General features: G+C 44.4%; 1 protein-coding gene across 1 annotated transcript; it reads right to left on the bottom strand.

Annotated features, from left to right (window-relative positions):
- Positions 1 to 751: 751 nt before the first annotated feature.
- Positions 752 to 20,224, bottom strand: Rragc (Ras related GTP binding C). The gene is made up of 7 exons (XM_028854508.2): positions 19,898 to 20,224; positions 17,743 to 17,946; positions 16,590 to 16,789; positions 13,518 to 13,632; positions 12,682 to 12,824; positions 7,612 to 7,760; positions 752 to 2,196 (listed from the first exon to the last, which is right to left on the bottom strand). The coding sequence occupies exons 1-7, from the start codon at positions 20,129 to 20,131 to the stop codon at positions 2,045 to 2,047; spliced, it is 1,197 nt and encodes a 398-aa protein (XP_028710341.1). The 5' UTR covers positions 20,132 to 20,224; the 3' UTR covers positions 752 to 2,044.
- Between the last annotated feature and the right edge of the window lie 544 nt (positions 20,225 to 20,768).

Below are 20,768 nucleotides of genomic sequence, written 5' to 3'. Positions count from 1 at the left end.
ATCATCTGACCTGTTCCCACTGTGTGAAAACAGGGAATGGTTAGATATATTTAATAGATGTTTTTTCAGACAGCTTGTGACTTCTATTTTGAAGTTTCAAAACTTAAGTTCTAAATTAGTCTAATTATGAAATTAGACATCCTTCAAACAATACTTCCTTCTGGTTAAGTTAATGACCATTTCTTCAGTCGGCTTAGACTCACCTAACTATGCTTTTATGTAAATATTGACATCCTGAAGTCAGTAATGAGTACCTAGGAGACTTGGTACCATGATTTTGGGGGTTGTTTCTTACACTTTCGTTTGTTGGGGGTAAAGGCAAACATGAGCGACCATGTATGTGTGGTGCTCTCTCCTTCCACCTGGTGGGCCCCAGGGACTGAACTTAGGTCATCAGGCTTGGTGGCAGCACCGTCACCAGCAGAGCCAGCTCCCCCGCATCTTCAACTCCTGCGGCAGCTCGGTTTCCTTACCCTCAGCCTGGATGCAGTGCACAAGCCATGGCAGGCTCTGGACGCCCCCACCACCAGTGGGACTGTTGACATAAAGCCCAAATCCAAACATGTTCTCCCCTGGGCCCACACCTCCCAGCCCTTGGCAGAAATGAGTCATGGAGATGGCATCAAGACAGAACCTGAAGTCCTGAAACCAGGAATGGGGACCGCACGTGGCAGTCAAGGACTGGAACTGATAAGAGAAGAACCACTGTGTCTGCCTGCTAAGCACTCTCATACTTCACACAAGAAAAACGTTTTTTGGAGTAAATACATTTATTGATACCCATTTTCCATATAGTTCAATGAAATCTATAAATATAAAAGCATTTGTCCTTTGGATATCACCATGGTCCATGTAAATACTCAACAGCCAGCCATCTGCAGGAAGAACTCCAAGTCTCACTGCTAGGTTACAGACCTGAGTACGTGTTATTCAACAGCGGCACTGATGCACTCCAGTGGCCCAGTGGCTTTGGAATGTGACTACTGGGCATGTGCAGTAAAGAAAATGTGTAAGTCTAAATCAATGGGAAGGGTATCAGCCATGAACAAGAGAAACAATTATGAATTCATATCCCGGGCAAAGGAAAGTACCACAGCTGACACTCGGTGTCAGAATCCCGGAGACAGGGTATGTAGAGTAACACACTGTCCCACCACATGCTTCCTCCAACCCACAGTGGACAGTCCACCAGAGCCTTAGGGTCATCTATGGTCAAAACAATTCTTAAAGAACCTACATAGTGTAGAATAAAAGGCATGGCATCAAAATTAAAGAAAAGTGAGCTAAGTACTTCAGTGACATAATGGGTTTGCCCCTCACCGTAGGGGACTGTGGGAAGGAAACCTTTCTGTCTTCGACTCCCTTGTTACACTGTGCATGATCACAATCAAATGAGGAGACTGCATCCATCTGCTACCCAAAATGCCGGCGTGGAAATTCTCTCCTTTCAGTTTTTTCCTCACCACAGCCAGGGAACTGACGCGGCTCTTGCTTGCTGAGCCTGGCTCTCCCCAACGCCACACAGGAATCTCCTTTTTTCTTCAGGACAAACACAGAAGCATCCTTTGCTGCATCTTCTGAGGCAGCAAGCTAATGCACTTCCACGGTCTGAGAGGTACAGTGAGATCTGAGCTCTGAGAGGCAGTGTTAGAACGTAAGCAAAGCAAGGTCTTTAGACGCTACTCAAGTGAAAGGCTAAGAGAAGCGGATAAACTCGGTTTTCCTGCTGTTGGAGGCTGGAATTGACAGCGACATTCACTGGTAAAGATGGATAACCAGTATCATCTCCAGGTCCAAATTAACCCACCTATTTAAGGTAGGACCCAAAGAGGAGAAAGCCACACTGAGTTCTGAGGTCTCTCGAGTTCTTTTGTGCCGTATTTTAAAGAGATGGTAGCTTCAGGTGCACAGAGCCGGCTCAAGGGCTTTCATCTAAACGAGAAACTTCCCCATCGTCTCCAGACTCCCGTGTTCTGTAGCCCACGGCATCTGACCCTGGAGTGAGGAGTGAGCTGGCACTGGGCCTCAATTGCTGAGATTCAGACTAGATGGCATTCCGTGGTGTGCCATTGTGTGCCAATGCTTTCAGGCTCGGGGCACTGGTCTGGTGACTGCAGCTCCTGTGAGAAGTCACACCCACCTCAAACACCTCATGGATAGCTTTTCGGAAACAGTGGAAGTTGTAGTCTATCAAACCTGTGAGAGAGAACAAGAGCCTGTCTACTTAATGTCAACTGTGCAGCTCTCCACATCTGAAGTTCTCACATTGCAATCATGGTAAACAAGAACTCAGCTGCTAACACTGCTGCCTTACTTTAAGGCAGGAGTGGACAGGGCGGGCTGGTAATCTAACAAATCAAGTGCGCCGGGCGGTGGTGGCGCACACCTTTAATCCCAGCACTCGGGAGGCAGAGGCAGGCGGATCTCTGAGTTTGAGGCTAGCCTGGGCTACAAACTGAGTTCCAGGACAGCCAGAACTACACAGAGAAACTCTGTCTCTAAAAACCAAAAACAAGGGCTGGGGATTTAGCTCAGTGGTAGAGTGCTTGCCTAGCAAGTGCAAGGCCCTGGATTCAGTCCTCAGCTCCGACAAAAAAAAAAAAAAAAAAAGTGGGAAAGTGGATGTGTTAATGAAATCTGAAGTCAGGGTAAAGTTCTTTCTACTACTAAACTGCCCTCTAGGGCAGTGAGTGAGGGCTGCAGGAACAGGGAGGCAGCATGAGCACAGGCTCGGCAGGGCTCCAGCACCCTGCACCCATCTCTGGGAGGGGAGACTTCCTCTCCATCTGTTTAGGAACTGAACATCCACTTGAGACTTTGGGGGAACAAAGGTTTCTCTTGTGACAGAAAGGGCAGGTCAACACCCCCCTACTTCACTTGTACACACAGAACCCCAACTCTGAACGAGCAGCTGATACTGAGCTCAAAACATTCCATTTCTCAGTCTCCCCTGAGCTAGATACAGAAACATGGCTTGAAATTCTGAAATGCTCAAACTGAACAGCAAGCTCTTCAATTCTTAGAATCACCATATACACCCACTGGTGTAGCAAGACCATCCCACCTCAATTGTCCTTATCAAATACCAAAAAACACCGTGTGGCCTACCTAAACATCATGTGACCTTTCAGTAATTTATAGCAGACTGGATAAGTCATTGAACACTATTGACAGCATGATAGCGGATGTAATGTGTCAAGAGCAGCAGCATCAGGTCCACACTTTCGAGCATATGCTAGCAGGGCAGAAAGCCAAAACACAACAAATCAAAACAATCTGCCAACTAAAGAAGTCCACAGAAGGGAGAGCTAAATGCAGGCAGGGCAAAGCTGGCGATGAAAACTTCATGGATGAGGCTGAACTCTGGTTATACTGGCTAGATTTCACTTTTGTACACATACACACATATACACAAATAAATTAAATGTAATGAAATTATAAAAAACAAGTTACCAAAGAAACCTGAATGTCTACGAAAAGGTGCTTGCCATGAAAAGTGATCTGCCCTAACTGGCAATTAAATATGTTAAAAATGAGATTCCACGTCACAGTTACAGACTCAGACAGTATCAAGCGTTATAAGGAGACAACATGATGAGAACACCCTCACCCTGCTATGAGGGGTGAACGTGGTAAAGGCACTAGGAAGAGTCCTTTGTTAATGTGTCTATGAGTGTGCATTCTTGCACACACACCCTAGAGACAGACGACACGTGTGCACAGCACATCTGTTCCTGGGCATTAATTTTGGTTGGGGTTTGTTGCTGTTATTGTTGTCTGTTCATTTTTTCAGGCAGTCTCTCATGAAGCACAGGCTGGCCTCAAACTCATTAAGTAGCCAAAAATGACCTGAAATTCCTGATCCTGCCTCCAGCTCCCAAAGGGCTGGACTATAGGTGGGTACCACCACACCCAGTTTATGTGGTGCTAGGGATTATGAACCCAGAGCCTCCTGCATGCTGCACAAACTCTAACAATGGAGCTGCATCTTCAACCTGTTTGTGTTTTGAAATGGCATCTTGTTTTACAGTCCTAGTGTGCTGGCTAGTTTCATGTCAACTTGACACAAGTTGACACATCTGGAAAGAAGGAATCTTATCAAGAAAATGCTGCCATAGGATTCACCTATAGGCAAATATGTAGAGCACTTTCTTAATTGATGATTGATTATGGGAGGGCCAGACCATTGTGGGTGATGTCAACCCCAGGCTAGTGGTCCTGGGTTCCATAAGAAAGCAGGCTGAACAAGCCATGGGAGGCAAGCCAGTAAGCAGCACCCCTCCATGGCATCTGCATCAACTCCTGCCTCCAGGATCCTGCCCTGCTGCTTGAGTTCCTGTCCCGACTTCCCTCAGTGATGGACTGTGATTAGAACTGTATGCTGAAATAAACCCTTTCCTTCCAAAGTGGTTTATGGTCATGGTGTCTGATCACAGCAACAGAAACACTAAGACACCTAGCTGGCCTCAAACATACAACAATCCTCTTGCCTCTGCCTTTCAAGTGCTAGGACTAAAGATATGAGCCACCAAAAAAAAAAAAAAAAAGATATAAGCCATCATATATGGCTTATTCATAGGTATTTGTCAAAAATTAGTTGTACCTTTAAAACAATCTAAATGGGAGCCAGACAGTGGCAGCACATGTCTATTATCCCAGCACTTGAGAGGCAGAGGCAGGTGGATCTCTGTGAGTTCAAGGCCAGTCAGGCCTACAAAGTGAGTTCCAGGACTACATAGAGAAACTCTGTCTCCAAAACAAAACAAAACAACCTAAATATCTAGCAACAAAAACAAAGTTCAATATGCAACAGTGGGAAATCTCAAAAATAACCCAAACAAGGAGAAAAACCACATGCTGCAAAAACTCAACTTCAATTCAGCATCATTTGCACAATATTGCTTATGGGTAGTTATGAAACAAGAGTAAGTTATGCATAGAAAAAATAAAATACACAGCACCAAAAAAGGGATGTAGATCAAGAAAAATATACCGAAGACTGCAGCTGAATGTCATACCAGCTCTTTTCTTAACTCTGTGTATGTGTGTGTGTGTGTGTGTGTGTGTGTGTGTGTGTGTGTGTGTGTGTGTGTGTGCACCCAAATGCAGTGCCCAGAGAGGCCAGGAGGCATAAGATCCTGGAGCTACAGCTGCAGCTGGTTGTGAGCCACCCCACCTGGCTGCTAGGGTCATCTGAATGAGCAAGAAATGATCTTAACCACTCAACTACCTCCCCAGACTCCACACTGGTTCTTTTTTTTTTTTTTTTTTTTTTTTTTTGGTTTTTCGAGACAGGGTTTCTCTGTGTAGCTTTGCGTCTTTCCTGGAGCTCACTTGGTAGCCCAGGCTGGCCTCAAACTCACAGAGATCAGCCTGGCTCTGCCTCCCGAGTGCTGGGATTAAAGGCGTGTGCCACCAACGCCCAGCTCCACACTGGTTCTTAAGGTCAAAAGTAAACACACACTTTGTTTAATATGAAAAAACATTGTATATAATTTTTTTTTTTTTATTCTTTTAAGGCTTAGGCAGAAGGAGGGTTTTTTTGTTTTTGTTTTTTTTTTTGGGGTTTTTTTTTTTTTTGAGACAGGGTTTCTCTCTGTAACAGCCTAGCTGTCCTGGAACTCTAGCACTCAAGAGGTAGAGACAGAGGCAGGCGGATCTCTGTGAGTTCAAGGACAGCCTGGTCTACAGAGTGGGTTCCAGGATAGCCAGGGAGGTTACAGAGAAATCAACCCATCTATGGACCAGTCCACAAAGGAAACACCAATCGCCTGACCACAAGACACTGAAGTTTGCACATAAGAAAAACAGCAGAAAGCATGTCAGAAGCAGGGTAGGCAGGAGTCAGAAGGGAAAAGAAGATGGGGAGGGGTCATTATCACTCAGTGACGGCTACTCACAACGGTCAGAACACAGCTAATACTGAAATGGGGATGTCTCACAAACAGGGCCTAACATGGTACTAGAACATGAGCTTCAGAAAGTTGCAGGGGTAAATTTTCCAGTCACAAACTGATTAACCCAAGCCATGAACTAGGGCTAGAGAGCCAGCTTAATGGGCAAAAGCACTTCCCATGAAAGCCTAACAACCTAAGTTCAATCCCTGGAGCCCACAGTAGGAGAGAACACACTCCCAAGCCATGAACTTAGGAGCTGACACGAAGAGAGAGAAGCAAGAAGAAAGATTTGGCACTGAAGAACATGAAATTAGGACAAAGAAAACCAGCCAGAAGGGAATAGGAGACAGACAAAATATACAAGGTGATCCAGAGAAGAAAGCTGTGCTCAAGGAAGGACTGTCAGCCACATGCTCCAGAAGACTGAAGACCCTGCAGAAGGAGAAAAGCCAGCAGATGCAACAAGAAGAGATAGCTGAGGACTGGCTCAGATGGAAAACAAACCACAGGCAAGAAGAGCCAACAAAGTATACAGAGGAAGATGGGATGGGCTAAAAATCTTGATGAAAGCACAAGATTTTAAAAGGAAAGAGAACATCTGGACTACATATAGACAGACACACGGAAGTATTTAAGCTGACTTGTAAGATAGCCATTAGTATTACAGTGCAATACTGCTTTCAAGAACTTGAGAAATCATAATAAAAATGTAACTTAAGAACAGTTTTTCAGCTGAGTGTGGTGGCCCATGCTTTTAATACCAGTGTTCAGTAGGCAGGTAGATTTCTGTGAGTTCAAGACTGGCCTGGTCTACATAACAAGTTCCAGAACAGCTAGAGCTCCATCATAGAGACCCTGTCTCAGAAACAAAACAACAGTCAAAGAACAGCTCTTTAGGCTTGAGATGGCTCAGACATTAAGAGCTCTGGCTGCTCAAACCAGGATTTGATTTCTAGTACACACATGGTGGCTACAACCATCTATAACTCCAGTTCCAGGGCATCTGACACCTTCTTCTGGCTTCTGTGGGCACTGCATACAAGTGGTTCACAGACATACAGGCAAGCAAAATACTCACACACATAAAATAATAAAAATTTAAAAAGAAACAAACAAACAACTCTTTGGGGGCTGGAGAGATGGCTCAACAGTTAAGAATGCTTGCTGCTCTTACAGAGACCCAGGTTCGGTTTCCAGCACCCAATGATGGCTCAAAACCACCTGTAGCTCCATAGCCTCCTCTGCCCACCTCAGGCTCCTGCACCCATGTGGCATACATACATACACTCAGGCATACACACAAACATAGAAGACAGTAAATAAGTCTTTGTTGTTGTTGTTTTTCCAAGACAAGTTTCTCTGTGTAGCCCTGGCTATCCTGGATCTCACTCTGTAGTCCAAGCTGGCCTGGAACTCACAGAGATCTGCCTGCCTGCCTCCTGAGTGCTGGGACTAAAGGTGTGCACCACCACCGCAGGCTTTTTTCTTTTTAATGATGGCTTACAACGACACCCTGTAACTCCAGTTCCAGCAGATCCAATGCCGCCTTCTGGCCTCCACTGGCTGCATGTATGTGGTACACAGACATGAACTCAGTCACACATGTGCACGCATACCTGGACACACACAGCAAAAAAATAAAATTTTAAAAAGGAACAAAATTTAAACAATGAATAATAAACACAAGCAGTTTTTTTAAAAAAAACTTCATTACCTTTTCGTTCAAAGCTTTCTTCCCTAAGAATGCAAACCAGTGCCAAAAATTTAGTGACTTCCTTTAAATAAAGGACAGTTGTATTATTCAGCTTGATAATGGCCATCGATTCTTTGTCATAAGCACTTCCACTTCCATCTTCCTTTAATCTATTTTGAAAGAAAGCACCATTTATTAGACGTTTCCCAATGAGGCGTTCTGTACAGGAGCAAACTTTCCAGCCCTCCCCAAACATCCTTTGAGAAGGAACAACACCGCCTTAAACACACTGGGACAGCCATCACTTAGGGTAAGAGTCAGTCCTCACAACACCAGCTTCTGTCAGCAGCAGAGCTGTGCATGTCCCTCTGTCACTGCTGTAATCAAGCTTGTGGGTAAAGGTGACAGTGGTGGTGCTCCGAACCACTGACATTTCCGCTATCATGCTGGCCAGTGCTCAGCGGAGGGCGGGCTTTCCCTCCCACCTCCCTCAAGCTACATGACCAGCCAGGACCTGCCACCCTCTCAGCTAGCTACTGTAGGAGGTATTCTACATGCCAATCCAATCACACCTTTTCTCAGACATTGTTTGATGTTTCCTTAACATACACACACACACACACACACACACACACACACACACAAAATCAAGAAAATTCATAAAGTCTCCAGAAGACCAGTCCCAGGCAGAGAGAGGTAGGAATTATGTTATAAATCAACAACTTTTCAACAGTTTGAGGGCTGGGGAGGGAGGAGGCTCATCCAGTGAAGGAGCTTGCTGCCAAGCCTGACACCTGGAGTTCAGTCCACAAACTGAAACGGAAATGACCCCCATGTGTCCTCCGACCTCCACATGCTGCACCATACCGTGCATGCCCCTGCGCCTGCTAGGAATTAAAGAGTTGCCAAAACTGCCTCCTTAGTACAGGGGTTTGGGGGCTGGAAAGATGGCCCACTGGTTAAAAGCACCTCCTGCTCTTCTAGAGGGGCCAGATTTGGTTCCCAGCACACACATCAGACAGCTCAGAACCCCGACATTCCGGTCTCAGCAATCTGATTTGCGCTCTGGCCTCCGAGGGGAAAATACATGGTACACATAAACCCATGCAGGTGCAGACACTCAGAAGAAACAAAATAAATCTTAAAGAAGTGTTTTTGCCGTCCACAGGAGGATGAAAAGCACCAGCACTCGAGAGTCTGAGGGGAAGAGGATGGAAAACTCAAGGCCAGCCTGGCCTATCATGAGACTGTTTCAAAAAGATTGTTTAAAAACAAAAGTGAAGGAAACATACTAAGAAGGAACTGCTACCAACAGGTACCTGAAGGAAACAATGTTTCCCTCCTGTTTTCTCCTGTCTTTACCATCTCATGTATTGTTTTCATGAAGGAGGACTGATTTTTTCAACTGTTCTCAATCTTACAGCTTACCTTTTCACACATTAATTTGATTCCCACAACAACCCAGGGAAGAATTGTTACTACTGACCTATTTAACCACTTTAATATGGTGGGATTCGGGGGGGAGGGCGGTGTCAGGACAAAACATAGTAATCTAAATACAAATAAGAGAATTATGCCCATTTTAAATTTGTAAAACTCCAGTTCATAAAAAGTAAAAAGATGTCTGGCAAGGTCTGGACTCAAACTTCCGGTTTTAATTCAATCCCAAGCAATTTCCAATATCAGAGCAGTAGGGAAGTCTGAGCCACATGCTTTAAGGGTATAAAAGAGAACTAACTGCCTTCTCCTGCTGGAAGAAGAGGAACTGCAGTGCTCTGTGCTGTCAGCTGATAGCCAGAGGTCAAGGAGATCCTAGTCTGTGCCACACAGGAAGTGAGAGCAGGCACCAGCTGACAACCAACACAGGCGTACACGACTATCTGTGGCTGGACTGGCAGCCCGCAGCTGCAGTGTCTAGTGTTGAGCCAGATGATTCAGTCACGCACTACACAACATGAGAAAGTTGTGCCATGTAAGCCTGATGACCTGAGTTCAATCCCTGGAGCCCACATTAACGTAAAAGAAGTGACTCCACAAAGTTGTCCTTTGACCTCCATGTGTGCTACGGTAGACACAAAAATAATCTTTTTAATTAAAAAGAACATTAAAGGCACATTCTTGGCTGGACACTGCTTTGTAAGCACTGCTTAGCAAATGCAAAGCATAGGGGCAGAGAGAACAAGAGACATCTAGACAGCTATTCATGTCTATGTTGGACAGATTTTGATGACTAATAAAGTTAAGAAATAAAGTATGCTAATGACCTTTAAAAGCAGACTCAAAACTTAAAAGGTTTATTTGTTTGTTTGTTTTTGTTTTGGTCAAAACTCTCCGTGTACGATTTTCAGGTGCTTAAATTGGGGATATAGACAGCTTCCATCCCCAGCACCACATAAGAGTAGGTGTGTGTGGTGAGGGACACTTGTAATCCTAGCACTTGGGAAGTAGAGACAAGAGGATCAGAAGGCCAAGGTCATCCTCTACTAAATATATCAAGTTTGAGGCTAGCCTGGGCTACTTGAGACCTTGTCTCAAAAAAAAAAAAAAAAAAAAACTTTAAAGCAAATATGCTTATCTGAATTTTAGTCAAAATATGTCCAAGCAGGAAGATCACAGCCAAAAGGAAGCAGATTTTGAAGCAACACACCCTAAAGGAATTCAGTTGAGGAGAAAGGGAACCTGGCTAGTGCTGAAATTCTCAATGAAAAGATTATAACAGATATTCTCAGATAAAACAAACGTCAGGTATCAGCCACCACATACACTTCATGTGACCCATCAGTATCTTGTATATTCATTCCCACTTACATGCTTACATGGGATGCATGGAACACAGCAGACTTCAAACCTTCCCCATATTTATATGTACTAGAGCTTACAAATGAAAGATCTAAAATATGAAAACTGGTATTAGTTAAAAAAAAAAAAGTACAAAAACCAGGTGATAGGACCAGGGAAATGTTTGTAAAAGCACTGGCTGCACAAGCCTGACATCACAGCTGCATGATGGGAATGGAAAGATGGAGACAGGAGGTTCAGCACAGGAGGGCCAAATGAGCCTGGAGTCCACCACACAGAAGAAACAAGGGAGACCCTGTCTCAGCAAGGCAGAAAGTAAGAACCCACTCCTGAAGTTGTCATTGACCTTCCCACGAGTACCATAGAGGACAAACACACAAAAATAACAGTTTGAAAAATGTAAGACTGGTTTATAACACATTGACTAGCTTTCTTTTTTTAAAGCAACATGTTCTAATCATCTATTTTTAAGAATGGAAAACACAAAAGTTTACTGAGTAGCAGACCACCTCATTTTTATTACAGAAAGTGGTACCAACAAAGGACAGCATCTAATCAGTGTGAATAGACAGAAGTCGACAAGGTAAGGTCTTCTACTCACAGGCAGCTGAAGGAAGGCACCGACAGGGTAAGCAAACACATTAGAAAGCAGACATGCTGAAAGCTCCCTGGGCATTCTGATGTTAGTACACAGAGGAAAGAGGGCCAGTCTACAAGTTCATTTGGTTTTGGTGTTTATAAATCTCTACATAGAGTTTAGGGATTGTCCGTACATAAGAGCCTGTATTTGAGAGACTTATTTCAGAAATCACATGTATACATCAAATATTTTATGTGTAAGTCCTTCTAACAACTAAAATCCTGATTTTTTTTTTTTTTTGCTTGTTTGTTTAAGATGGTCTCATTATGATGTAGCTCTGGCTGTCCTGGAACTCATCTGTAGACTAGGCTGGCCTCAAAATCAGAGATCCAACTGCCTCTGCCTTCCAAGTGTTGGGATTAAAGGTGAATGCCACTATACCCAGCTAAAATTCTTTTTTTTTTTTAAAGACATTGTTAAGATTAAGAATCCCGCCAGGTGATTGGTGGCATATGCCTTTAATCCCAGCACTCAGGAGGCAGAGGCAGGCAGATCTGTGTGAGTTTGAGGCCAGTCTGGTCTAAGGAGTGAGATCCAGGACAGGCACCAAAACTACAGCAGATCTGTGTGAGTTTGAGGCCAGCCTGGTCTAAGGAGTGAGATCCAGGACAGGCACCAAAACTACAAAGAGAAACCCTGTCTTGAAAAACCAAAAAAAAAAAAAGATTAAGAATCTCTCATTCTACCAGGTGTGGTGGTATGTGCCTTTAGTCCTGACACTTGGAAGGCAGAGGCAGGTGGATCTCTGTGAGTTCAAGGCCAGCCTGGTCTACGAAGTGAGTTCTAGGCCAGCCAGGGCTACATATTAAAATCATCTCAAACAAACAAAAGCCCCCAAAAGTCCCTCATTCCATAAAACCTAAGTTTAAATTAGGAAGTACCATTTATTTAGATCATTTTAGTGTGGTTTAAAATTAGGAAGTAACATTTATTCAGACCTTTTCAGGGTGTCTTATTTACTGCTGTTTGGTTAGATAGGCTGCCTTCGACTTCTGATCCTTCCAAGTGTTGAGGTTCTACAAATAAGCAATCTCATCTGGCTGTTCAGACCATCTTGGGGAAAGTTTGAGACAGGGTCTCACTCTGTAGACCTAGCTAGCCTGGAATTCACCATGCATACCAGGCTGGCCTCAAACTCACAGAGACCTGCCTGCCTCTGCCTCCACACCTGGTCCCCAGACCATTTTAAATAATCTAGTTGGGTTCTTTTGTTTAAACTTGCCAAGTCCCAGAAGAGAGAAGATCGTGCAAGCCCCCAGTACAGAAAGAGACTTCCTAGGTGTTCTCTGCTATCCTCTCTGAAGGTCCAGCTTAGGAGACATCGTGTTCTAAGATGACACACATGTTCCAAACAATCCCACTTCAGGCTGCTGAAATGGCTCGGTGGGCAAGGGTACTTGCCCCCAAGCCTAACAACCTGAGTATCAGTCGCCCAGACCAACAGGGTAGAGAGAAGCAGCTCCCGAAAGCTGTCCTCTGACCACAACACAGGCGGCCTGGCAAACACACCCACACGTTTACACTCACATATACAGTACGGAAATCAGTGTAACTTTAAGAATAAATTCTATCTCATTCAGTGTAAGCCAGAGGTAGGAATTAGGTAAGTTTTCACTTATCTGGGATCTTGCCGAAATGTGTAAAGCACTTACCCATATATACAAGACACATCAATCACAACGTCAATCATGTCACAGCAAAGTTCGTAAGACTGCATATCCACAGGGGAGCTGTCTGTTGCAATGTAGATTTTGCTGACAACATCAAAGAGAAAAGCTTTTTCAATACCTGAATTCTTGGAAAAACAAAATTGAGTAAGTGTTCAGTTTCTTTTAAAAATCACAATTTGCAATTTTTCATAAAGACCTTAAATCACTGAAAAACATTCTTAATTTTAAAAGTAATATTCCCTGTGGTTTTGTTTTTATTTTATTTTTTTATAGTTCTGGGATACTGAATGCAGGGTTCAATAAATGCTCTACCAATGAACTCACTCCAATCCTTCATATCACCTTTAAGTATACAATTAAACATCAAAAATAAATGATGCTTGGTTGGGAGACTTTAGACAGAGCCTTACAAGACATTCATCTCAATCCTCCTGCCTGTATCTTATATGATGGGATTACAGATGTACAACGCCACATCCAGCAATAATTCATTAATTATTACTTTTCTGTGTGTATAGTACTAGAAACTGATCCTATGGCTTCCCACACACCAAGCAGTGCTCTAGCACAAAGCTATATCCCAACCTTCATGAAGATACTTATAATTAACAAAGTACAGGGAACATTACCTAAAAGACAATAAAATAAAATAAAATCAGAAGGAAACAACTCAAGCTATATTTTATGCCATTATTTATCTTACATGTTGAGTCACTGATCTTTAGTTCAAGTCTCATTTTTGGGGGGAGAATTAAATGCAAACACATTTAACAACAACAGTAGAATGGAAATTATATCAAAGTAAATAGCACACTTACTGATATAAAGATATTTAGTAAGTTTTCCAAAGTTGGCAGTTGTGGAATGAGTTTCTGGACCACCTTACTGAAGGCTTCAAATATTGAGTGGTCATAGATACTGGTCAAATAGAAGCTGAGAAATACAACACAAGATGGTTATTTCACAAAACAACTTCAGGAACCAGCCAGAATGCCTTAAGTTCATGTTCCCTAATGTTCCAACAGCCCCTGTCTACAGCCCCATCATTTCTGCTAGTAAGACCACTTTCCACCCTGGCCGTGCCAATCACCCACCCACTTTGCTACCTTACACAGAGGGAACTGAGGGAACACCCAAGAAGGCTCTTCAAAAGAGAAACCTCAAGGACCACATAAGCTTTGTAAACCACCCCTTAAAGCTTATTCTCCAAGCACAAAACAGAGACAAAAGCTAAGACCAAGGTAGAGACAGGGTCATTTGTTTTATTTTGTTTTTGTTTTGTTTTGTTTTGTTTTGTTTTGTTTTGTTTTTAGACAGAGTAGCATGGAGCCCAGGCTGGCCTAAAACTCACTATACAGCTGAGAATGATATCTAATCTTCCTGCTCCCACCTCCCTGAGTTAAGCTGGGATTATAGGCTTTTGTCATCATACTCAGCAGAGTAATGTGGTATTTATTAAATAATACAATTCCCATTTCTACTAAAATGTCACCTAAAAAAGTTCTTTCCTGCCAGCCATAGTGGTGTATGCCTGTAATCCCAGCACCTGGGAAGAGGCAGGTGGATCTCTGTGAGTTTGAGGCTGTCTGGTCTACACAGCAGAGCTCCAGGGCTGTATGTTAGAGCCTGTTATTTCCTCTCCGGCAACACCAGTCTACAGAAATAGTAAACCTGTACCTGCTACCCTCCTGCCATAATCTGTTCTTCACAGCACTGGTAAGGACTTAAAACTCCACCACACATTTCTTACGAGCTGTGTCCTTTTCAATCCTAAGCCCCAGGTGAAAGCAGCTCTGTCATCTCCCTAACAGTTGCAAACCCATTGCCTGAACAGTGCTCATAAGGATTTGCTGAGTCAACTTAGTCTGCAGCCAGAACACCCTAAAATACCCGATCTCTTCTGAATAAATGACTACACTGGTCCTTAGGATTAGGTAAGTAGCCTAAGGAGGATGGAGACCTATAAAGAGCAGGAGTTGCCTCTGAATGGATTGCAGTAAAGAAATCACAGGTAGATTTAACAAAACAGAAATCTGAGAAAGGGGCCCTTAAACACTATGGACAATTCCACCTGCTTTTTTCATTGAGGACACTTTTCATCATTTAATTGTATTTATGATATATTTTATAAACACATTACCACATCAGAAATGAGGAACTGTGTTTATACTTTACAGATGATTCAAAGAAAATTACAAGGAAGTAAAGTAAGAACTTGATCAAGAAGGGGCTCTATTCTAGAGGTCAGAGTATCAGCAGTAAGGCCATCTGACTCCTAACACTAGCAAGAAAGGGGCTTGTCAGTGTTTCCTCTAGGCAAAAACTTCAGCAAGGTTAGAGTCCTCAAGATCTGTGAGGACTGGAGATGGTTGGGAACAGGCAGAACCTGAAAGGCACAGAGCATGTTCATAAGCTGAGTTCCTAGAAATGGAAAAGCAAGCTGCACCGCATCCACAGAACGGCTGGTGCTAAACAGAGGTTTGGGATGGGGGGGGGCACAGCTCAAGAGTAGAATGCATGCAGACAGAATACACAAGGTCCTGGACTCAATCCCCAGCACACATAAATAACAAAAGCTTGGTGCAAAATTCTACTGAGGCTAACAGGCTTAATGTAGGGCCCTTCTGAATACAGGGGTAATCATAGGATGTCCTGCAGAGCTTAACAGGAAGCTTGACAGGGAGTAGAGAGAATCCTAATGGTGCCTTACCAGTACAAGGAAAATGTTTTAAATTCTGGCAAAAAAATAAATAAAAAATAATAAAATAACAGATTCCCTAAGATTGAGGAGTTTTATGGGATGGCACTTTTACTTTCTCTTATAAACATTTATTTACTTTTGCCTTTGAAGACAGGATCTAACTAAGTAGCCTTGGTTGGCTAACTTCAAATTTACAAAGATTCTCCTGCCTCTGCTTCCCGAGTGCTGGGATTACAAAGGCACAACACCACGCCCTGCTTTTATAAAGTGTTTTAAAGATTTTAATCTAAGAGGGTCGGTGAGATTTTCCCTACAATGTTTTCTAGGAACTACCTGAAAGCTCCTCTAGCCTAAGGCCCAGAAACCTTAGGGACAGGACAACTGGCTTGAGCATAGAAGGAAGTTTTTATAATACAGCAAGGATAAGGAAATTACACTTGCATCACTTGCATCTCTTCTCTGCTTCCCCTTTAAGCTGTTTTTATGGTCAAGTGGACATCCTCTTACATACTTGTAAATACTCACTTCTTCCCATTATCACAAAAGATATACAATAACATTCCTCATACACTTTTAGAATATAAATACAAAAAATACATAACCATCAATCCAAATTAGTATGTGTTCTTTAGGGTTAAGTTCTTCATATTGAACTGTAACCCAGCACTCCTTCAAACTCAACAGCAGTACTATGTAAATGAGAAGACAACATACCTAACTTCAGAGTTTCTAGGAAGTATAAACTGTTTTAAAAGCTAACATACACTAGAGTCAGTCCACACTTGAAAGTGTACAACTTTAAAAGGCTCTTCCTACTGAGACATTAACAAGACCCAAACTCAACTTTCACAAAAATTATGACAGATTTCTTGCACAAAGCCAACCAGGGTTAAAAAGTGAAGAAACCGAGAGGGGAGCAGTCCCAAAGCAGACTCATGCCGTGAGGAAACAGCCTGACTCCAGTCCCTTGAGATGAATCTGCAAGAGCGCCAATGGAAACACTTCACGTGACTTCAATCATCAGGAAAATGAAAAAGGGAAAAAGTAATTTACAAAACAGCTTGGAATTCAACAAAGAAGAGATTACAGAATTGGGGAAGGGTCCACCAGTCACAGAAAGCTGGTGTGTATAATGACAGAGATGGGAATACATTTACAGGGCTCTCATATCAAACACGCATGTTGTTACCTAAGATGGAGCTTTTCTAGCCCAGCATCTGCAAGGTCATCATTGGCCCTTTGATGAATGTCCCTCTGTGTTTCTATTTTGTGATCATCAGACAGACCATCAACTTTGTGAATAAAAACCTCAAAATTCATGTCTGGGTTAACTTTGTAGGCTTTAGAAACAGTAATGTGAAGTCGTGTTAAAGCCTCCATGTAGTCATCCTGAAAGTCAGAACAAAATATTTTTTAACAAAGAATCTTATAAAACATAAGTAACAAGTTAAGAAAGTCTCAAACCACCTTTTTCCCCAACCACAGAAAAGTCGCTATCCTAATTACTCATAAATATTCAGACGTGCTGACACATAACCAGTAAATAGCTCTTCAATTTCTTAAGATAGAAACTCAAATACCAAGTCAATGCCTGAATTTTTAATGCTCTTACTATAAAGAATGGAAAGGCAAAATGCACATTTCTTCCTAATAGGACTGTTAAAGTAATCCCAGCTCTGCCATTTGTCAGGTGTGTGGCTCTGAGCAAGTTGCTTAAATCTCTAGTCAAGTATCTGTAAATGGGAATAACTACCCACACAATACCCTATAAATCAGATCGTGTATGAGAAAGCACCACTGCAGAGTTGGCATCCCTCAGAAAGCATTCCCTACAATGGTAAGCTTCAGCTTACAAAAGGTAAGCGCAAGGGTAGGGGCACAGCCCATCCATCTGCCCACCACACACTGGGCCCTCGGCATATCTTGCTAGATTAAATTCAACTTAAAACAAATCAGGAAAAGTATAATGGACTCATTTATCATATTCTTCCTTATATTGTGGCCACTGGTGGGATACTTCAATGGGTGAGTTAACCACTGTAATAGTTCATAAAGTACAGCAATATCTACTATTAGCCAATAAAAGTAGAAGCCAATGGTAACTGCTCCTTAACTGGGACTCAAGAAATGTAAATGACACCTCCTAAGCACCTGAGAGTCTGGAATTGTACAATGACAGGTCTGCTCCCAAAAATCCCTCTGCAGTTGCATGTCTTAAACTGTCAGGGGATCTACTGGAAAGAGAGAAGCTTCAAGCACATGACAGACAAGGGAAACCAACAATTTTCCTCTGTTTCTACATCTTTTTGCAACCAGAGAAGAGAAGCACTGTGCCTAACTACCTGTGCATCAATGACATATATCAATGCTCCTGTCCCCCTGAAGATCATTTCGTAGTCAAAGGTTGGGTCAAAGAAGTCCATCTGTCCAGGAAAATCCCAAATCTGGAAGTTTACAAAGGAGCTATTGGAAATGTCGTCTTTATAAATCTTGTTTGTACTTTCCAAAAAGAGAGTCTCATTGGGTGACATCTTATGAAACACCACCTGTTAAGAGAAACAGAAACAATTTCACAACTACTAAACTACAGAATTTATGTTAAAAATCCTATGGCAGTAAAATTTTGACCTCGATACCAAATAAACAAATAAATAAATAAATAAGGTAATAACTGGATGGCAAATCACTGGCACTGTCCTACTTCTGACAAAGACGCCACATTAACTTTCCCTCATGCACACTGGGCTTTTCTTGCACTATTTTAACGGCATCAACACTAGTAGTAGCAGCATCTCTTGCTTCTGCTGTTTCCACATGTTTGTCTTTTCATTCTCAGTGTTTGTAATTTTTTATTTTGGGGGAAGGGGTTTTGTTTTGAAAAGGGGTCTTAGCTATGTAGCCCAGACTCAAAACCCAATCCTCTTGCCTTTGCCTCCTCCATACTAAAATTATAATGTCATCCAGCCAGGCTCTATTGTGTTTTGTCAAAGATTTAAACTTGTCAAAACCTGCTTTAAGATCATGGAGCTATTCCAGATAAAGTTTAAGACTTTGTGCTCATTCAAAAATAACATAAACACCTATCTCGGGCTCTAAGGAACAAGAAAGAAAACAGACTGGATCCTGCCCTCACTGAATTTATAATCTAAACAGAAAGTAAAATTGTCTGGAGTGAGAAGTCAGGAGGCCTGTGGGAGGAGAGAAGAGGCAGCTCCAAAAGAAATGGTAAAGACAATGAGTTGTGAAGCATCCAGTAGGGAATCAGAGGTGTAGTTCAGTGTGGGGAGAGCGCTTCTTGTCTACCAGGCTTAAAGCCCTGGCACCAAGTAAAACCTAGCATGGTGGCTCACACCTGTAATCTCAGCACTTGGGAAGTAGACTCAGGATCAGAATTCAATCAAGGCCAGCCTGAGATGCATGAGAAAGAAAGTGAAAAGAAAGACAGACAGACAGACAGACAGGCAGAAACAAACAAACAGAGGGCTAGAGATGTAGCTTTAAGGCTTGACCAATACAATCCCAACATACAGCAGACTTGCCCCCAAAAGCCCAACTTTTGACACAGGCAAGAGAAATAAGGCAAATAAAACAGCAGTCCAGCAAAGGCAGCGGGAGGGGGTGGCCACTTTTTAAAAACATCGCCATCTACAAAGTACCAGAGATGTGGATAAACCTTTGTGTCAGAGTGGAAAACAGGGAAAGCCGGGGTGTCGGTGACACCAGTTTTATCAGAAGTTCGCTGTTTGTAATGGGAATGGTTGATGAAGAAATAAGTCAACCCTGCCTCTATTTTTCTGTTCACTAAAAACAAAAAAAGCCTATACGATCTTGGCAGACCCAAGGTGAAAACAAATACCTTGATGCCCGTCTGCCTGCAAAACACTTATTGCCAAAGATTTTTGTGACCAGTTTTCAGGGGACTGTCTGTCACCTGTAACTGCAATCACCGGGCGATGAGAAATAAAGTAGGTGCAGTAATGGGACCCTCCCCAGAATAAACGTTACAGAAGTGTTCAACAGACTAACAACAAACTTGATGCCCGGTGTCTTTGCCACAACTCTTTCTAGAGCTGCTGCGGCCCGAAGCTTGGGAGGGGATCCTTGAAAACTCGGGTCACTTAAGTGAGATGCTGCTGCAAGAGAGCCCGCTCACCAAGTTCTCCACGTGAGAACCGGAGAGGACAAGTCGGTTTCCTCAACGCCACGGGGGCTGCGACCCAGAGGGCGGAGATCTAGGGCGGTGCCCGGCACCTGCCTCCACCCTCCAGCCAGCGTCGCCTCCTCGGCCCGCTCGGCCCTCGGCGGGCAGAGTCGGACGTGGAGAGCCAGGTCGGGGACCCTGGGCGGGTCGCGCCTAAGCTCTGCGCTCGCAGGCGTGGAGGGTGCGCCGGGACGCGGGGCCAGGCCGCCACCCTCTCGGGCCTCTCGGGAAGCCGCCACCTAGGCGCCGCGGGCCGAGCGAGACCGAGGGCGGGGGGCCCGGCGCGGGACGCTCACCTTCTGGATGGAGGACTTGCCGCTGCGCCGCAGTCCCATGAGTAGGATTCTTGGTTTGGAGCTGTCAGCGCCGCCCGGGCCGCAGCCACCGCCGGCCCCCGCGCCACCACCGCCGCCTGCCGCTGCCTCCTCTTCCTCCTCCTCCACACCGTAGCCGAAGTCCTTGGGGAACGAGTCGGCTGCTCCGTAACTGCCGGCCAGGGGCGTCTCCTCCGCCCCATACTGCAGGGACATGGTGCTGGACCGCCGCCGCCCGCGCCCTGACAGGCCAGGCCAGGCCAGGCCGCCGCCTCCCCCCTGCCGCCGCTGTTGCCGCCGCCCCCGGCAGCCGCCGCCGCCGCAGGGCCCGCCCCCAGACCCGGCTCTGATTGGACTGCCGCCGAGCACTGGCTCCTCATTGGCTGGGTGGGCTGCCACTTCGGAGCAGCAGGGTTGGTGGTGTGCGTCACGTGCCCGGAATCACCTGACTAGCAGCGGCTGATGGTGGTGGGGGGGGAGGAGGAGTCACGAGGAGATCCGGCCGGGCCGCGCCTCTTGTCGGGCTCCGGGCCTTCGCCCTGGGCGCATCCCTCACGCATCTCGGCCTGCCCTGCGCGCTGCGCTGCTCACCGCTCACCGCCTCCTTCCGGGCTCCGAGAGCACCGCAGGGAAGATGCTTCTGGGCGTCTGGGTAAGAATTCGTTGCCCCCCCTCCCCTCCTCTGGTTGCAGCTGCCCAGCCAGTATTTATTTATACGATGCCTGCCAGGTCCTGGGTACTACCAGGAAGGCTCTCGAAACTGAAACCGAGTTGCCCCTGCCTGCTCTCGAGTTGCTTGAACAGAGATTGGACATCTGTGTAAGCAGACTCAGTACAGATTTTATGTGAGAAG

Source organism: Peromyscus leucopus, chromosome 2, assembly GCF_004664715.2.
Source record: "Peromyscus leucopus breed LL Stock chromosome 2, UCI_PerLeu_2.1, whole genome shotgun sequence".
Taxonomy (NCBI): domain Eukaryota; kingdom Metazoa; phylum Chordata; class Mammalia; order Rodentia; family Cricetidae; genus Peromyscus; species Peromyscus leucopus.
The sequence above is the reverse complement of the archived record's forward strand: the minus strand, read 5'-3'. Positions and strand labels throughout refer to the sequence as shown.

Bases quoted from the DNA above. Each gene is read 5' to 3' on its own strand.
- Rragc (XM_028854508.2), bottom strand. From the start codon at position 20,131: ATGTCCCTGCAGTATGGGGCGGAGGAGACGCCCCTGGCCGGCAGTTAC. The intron at 17,947-19,897 runs GTGAGCGTCCCG...TTCTCTTAACAG, and splicing joins GCAAGTCCTCCATCCAGAAG to GTGGTGTTTCATAAGATGTC. The intron at 12,825-13,517 runs GTAAGTGTGCTA...TGTTTTTCCAAG, and splicing joins TACTAAATATCTTTATATCA to AATTCAGGTATTGAAAAAGC.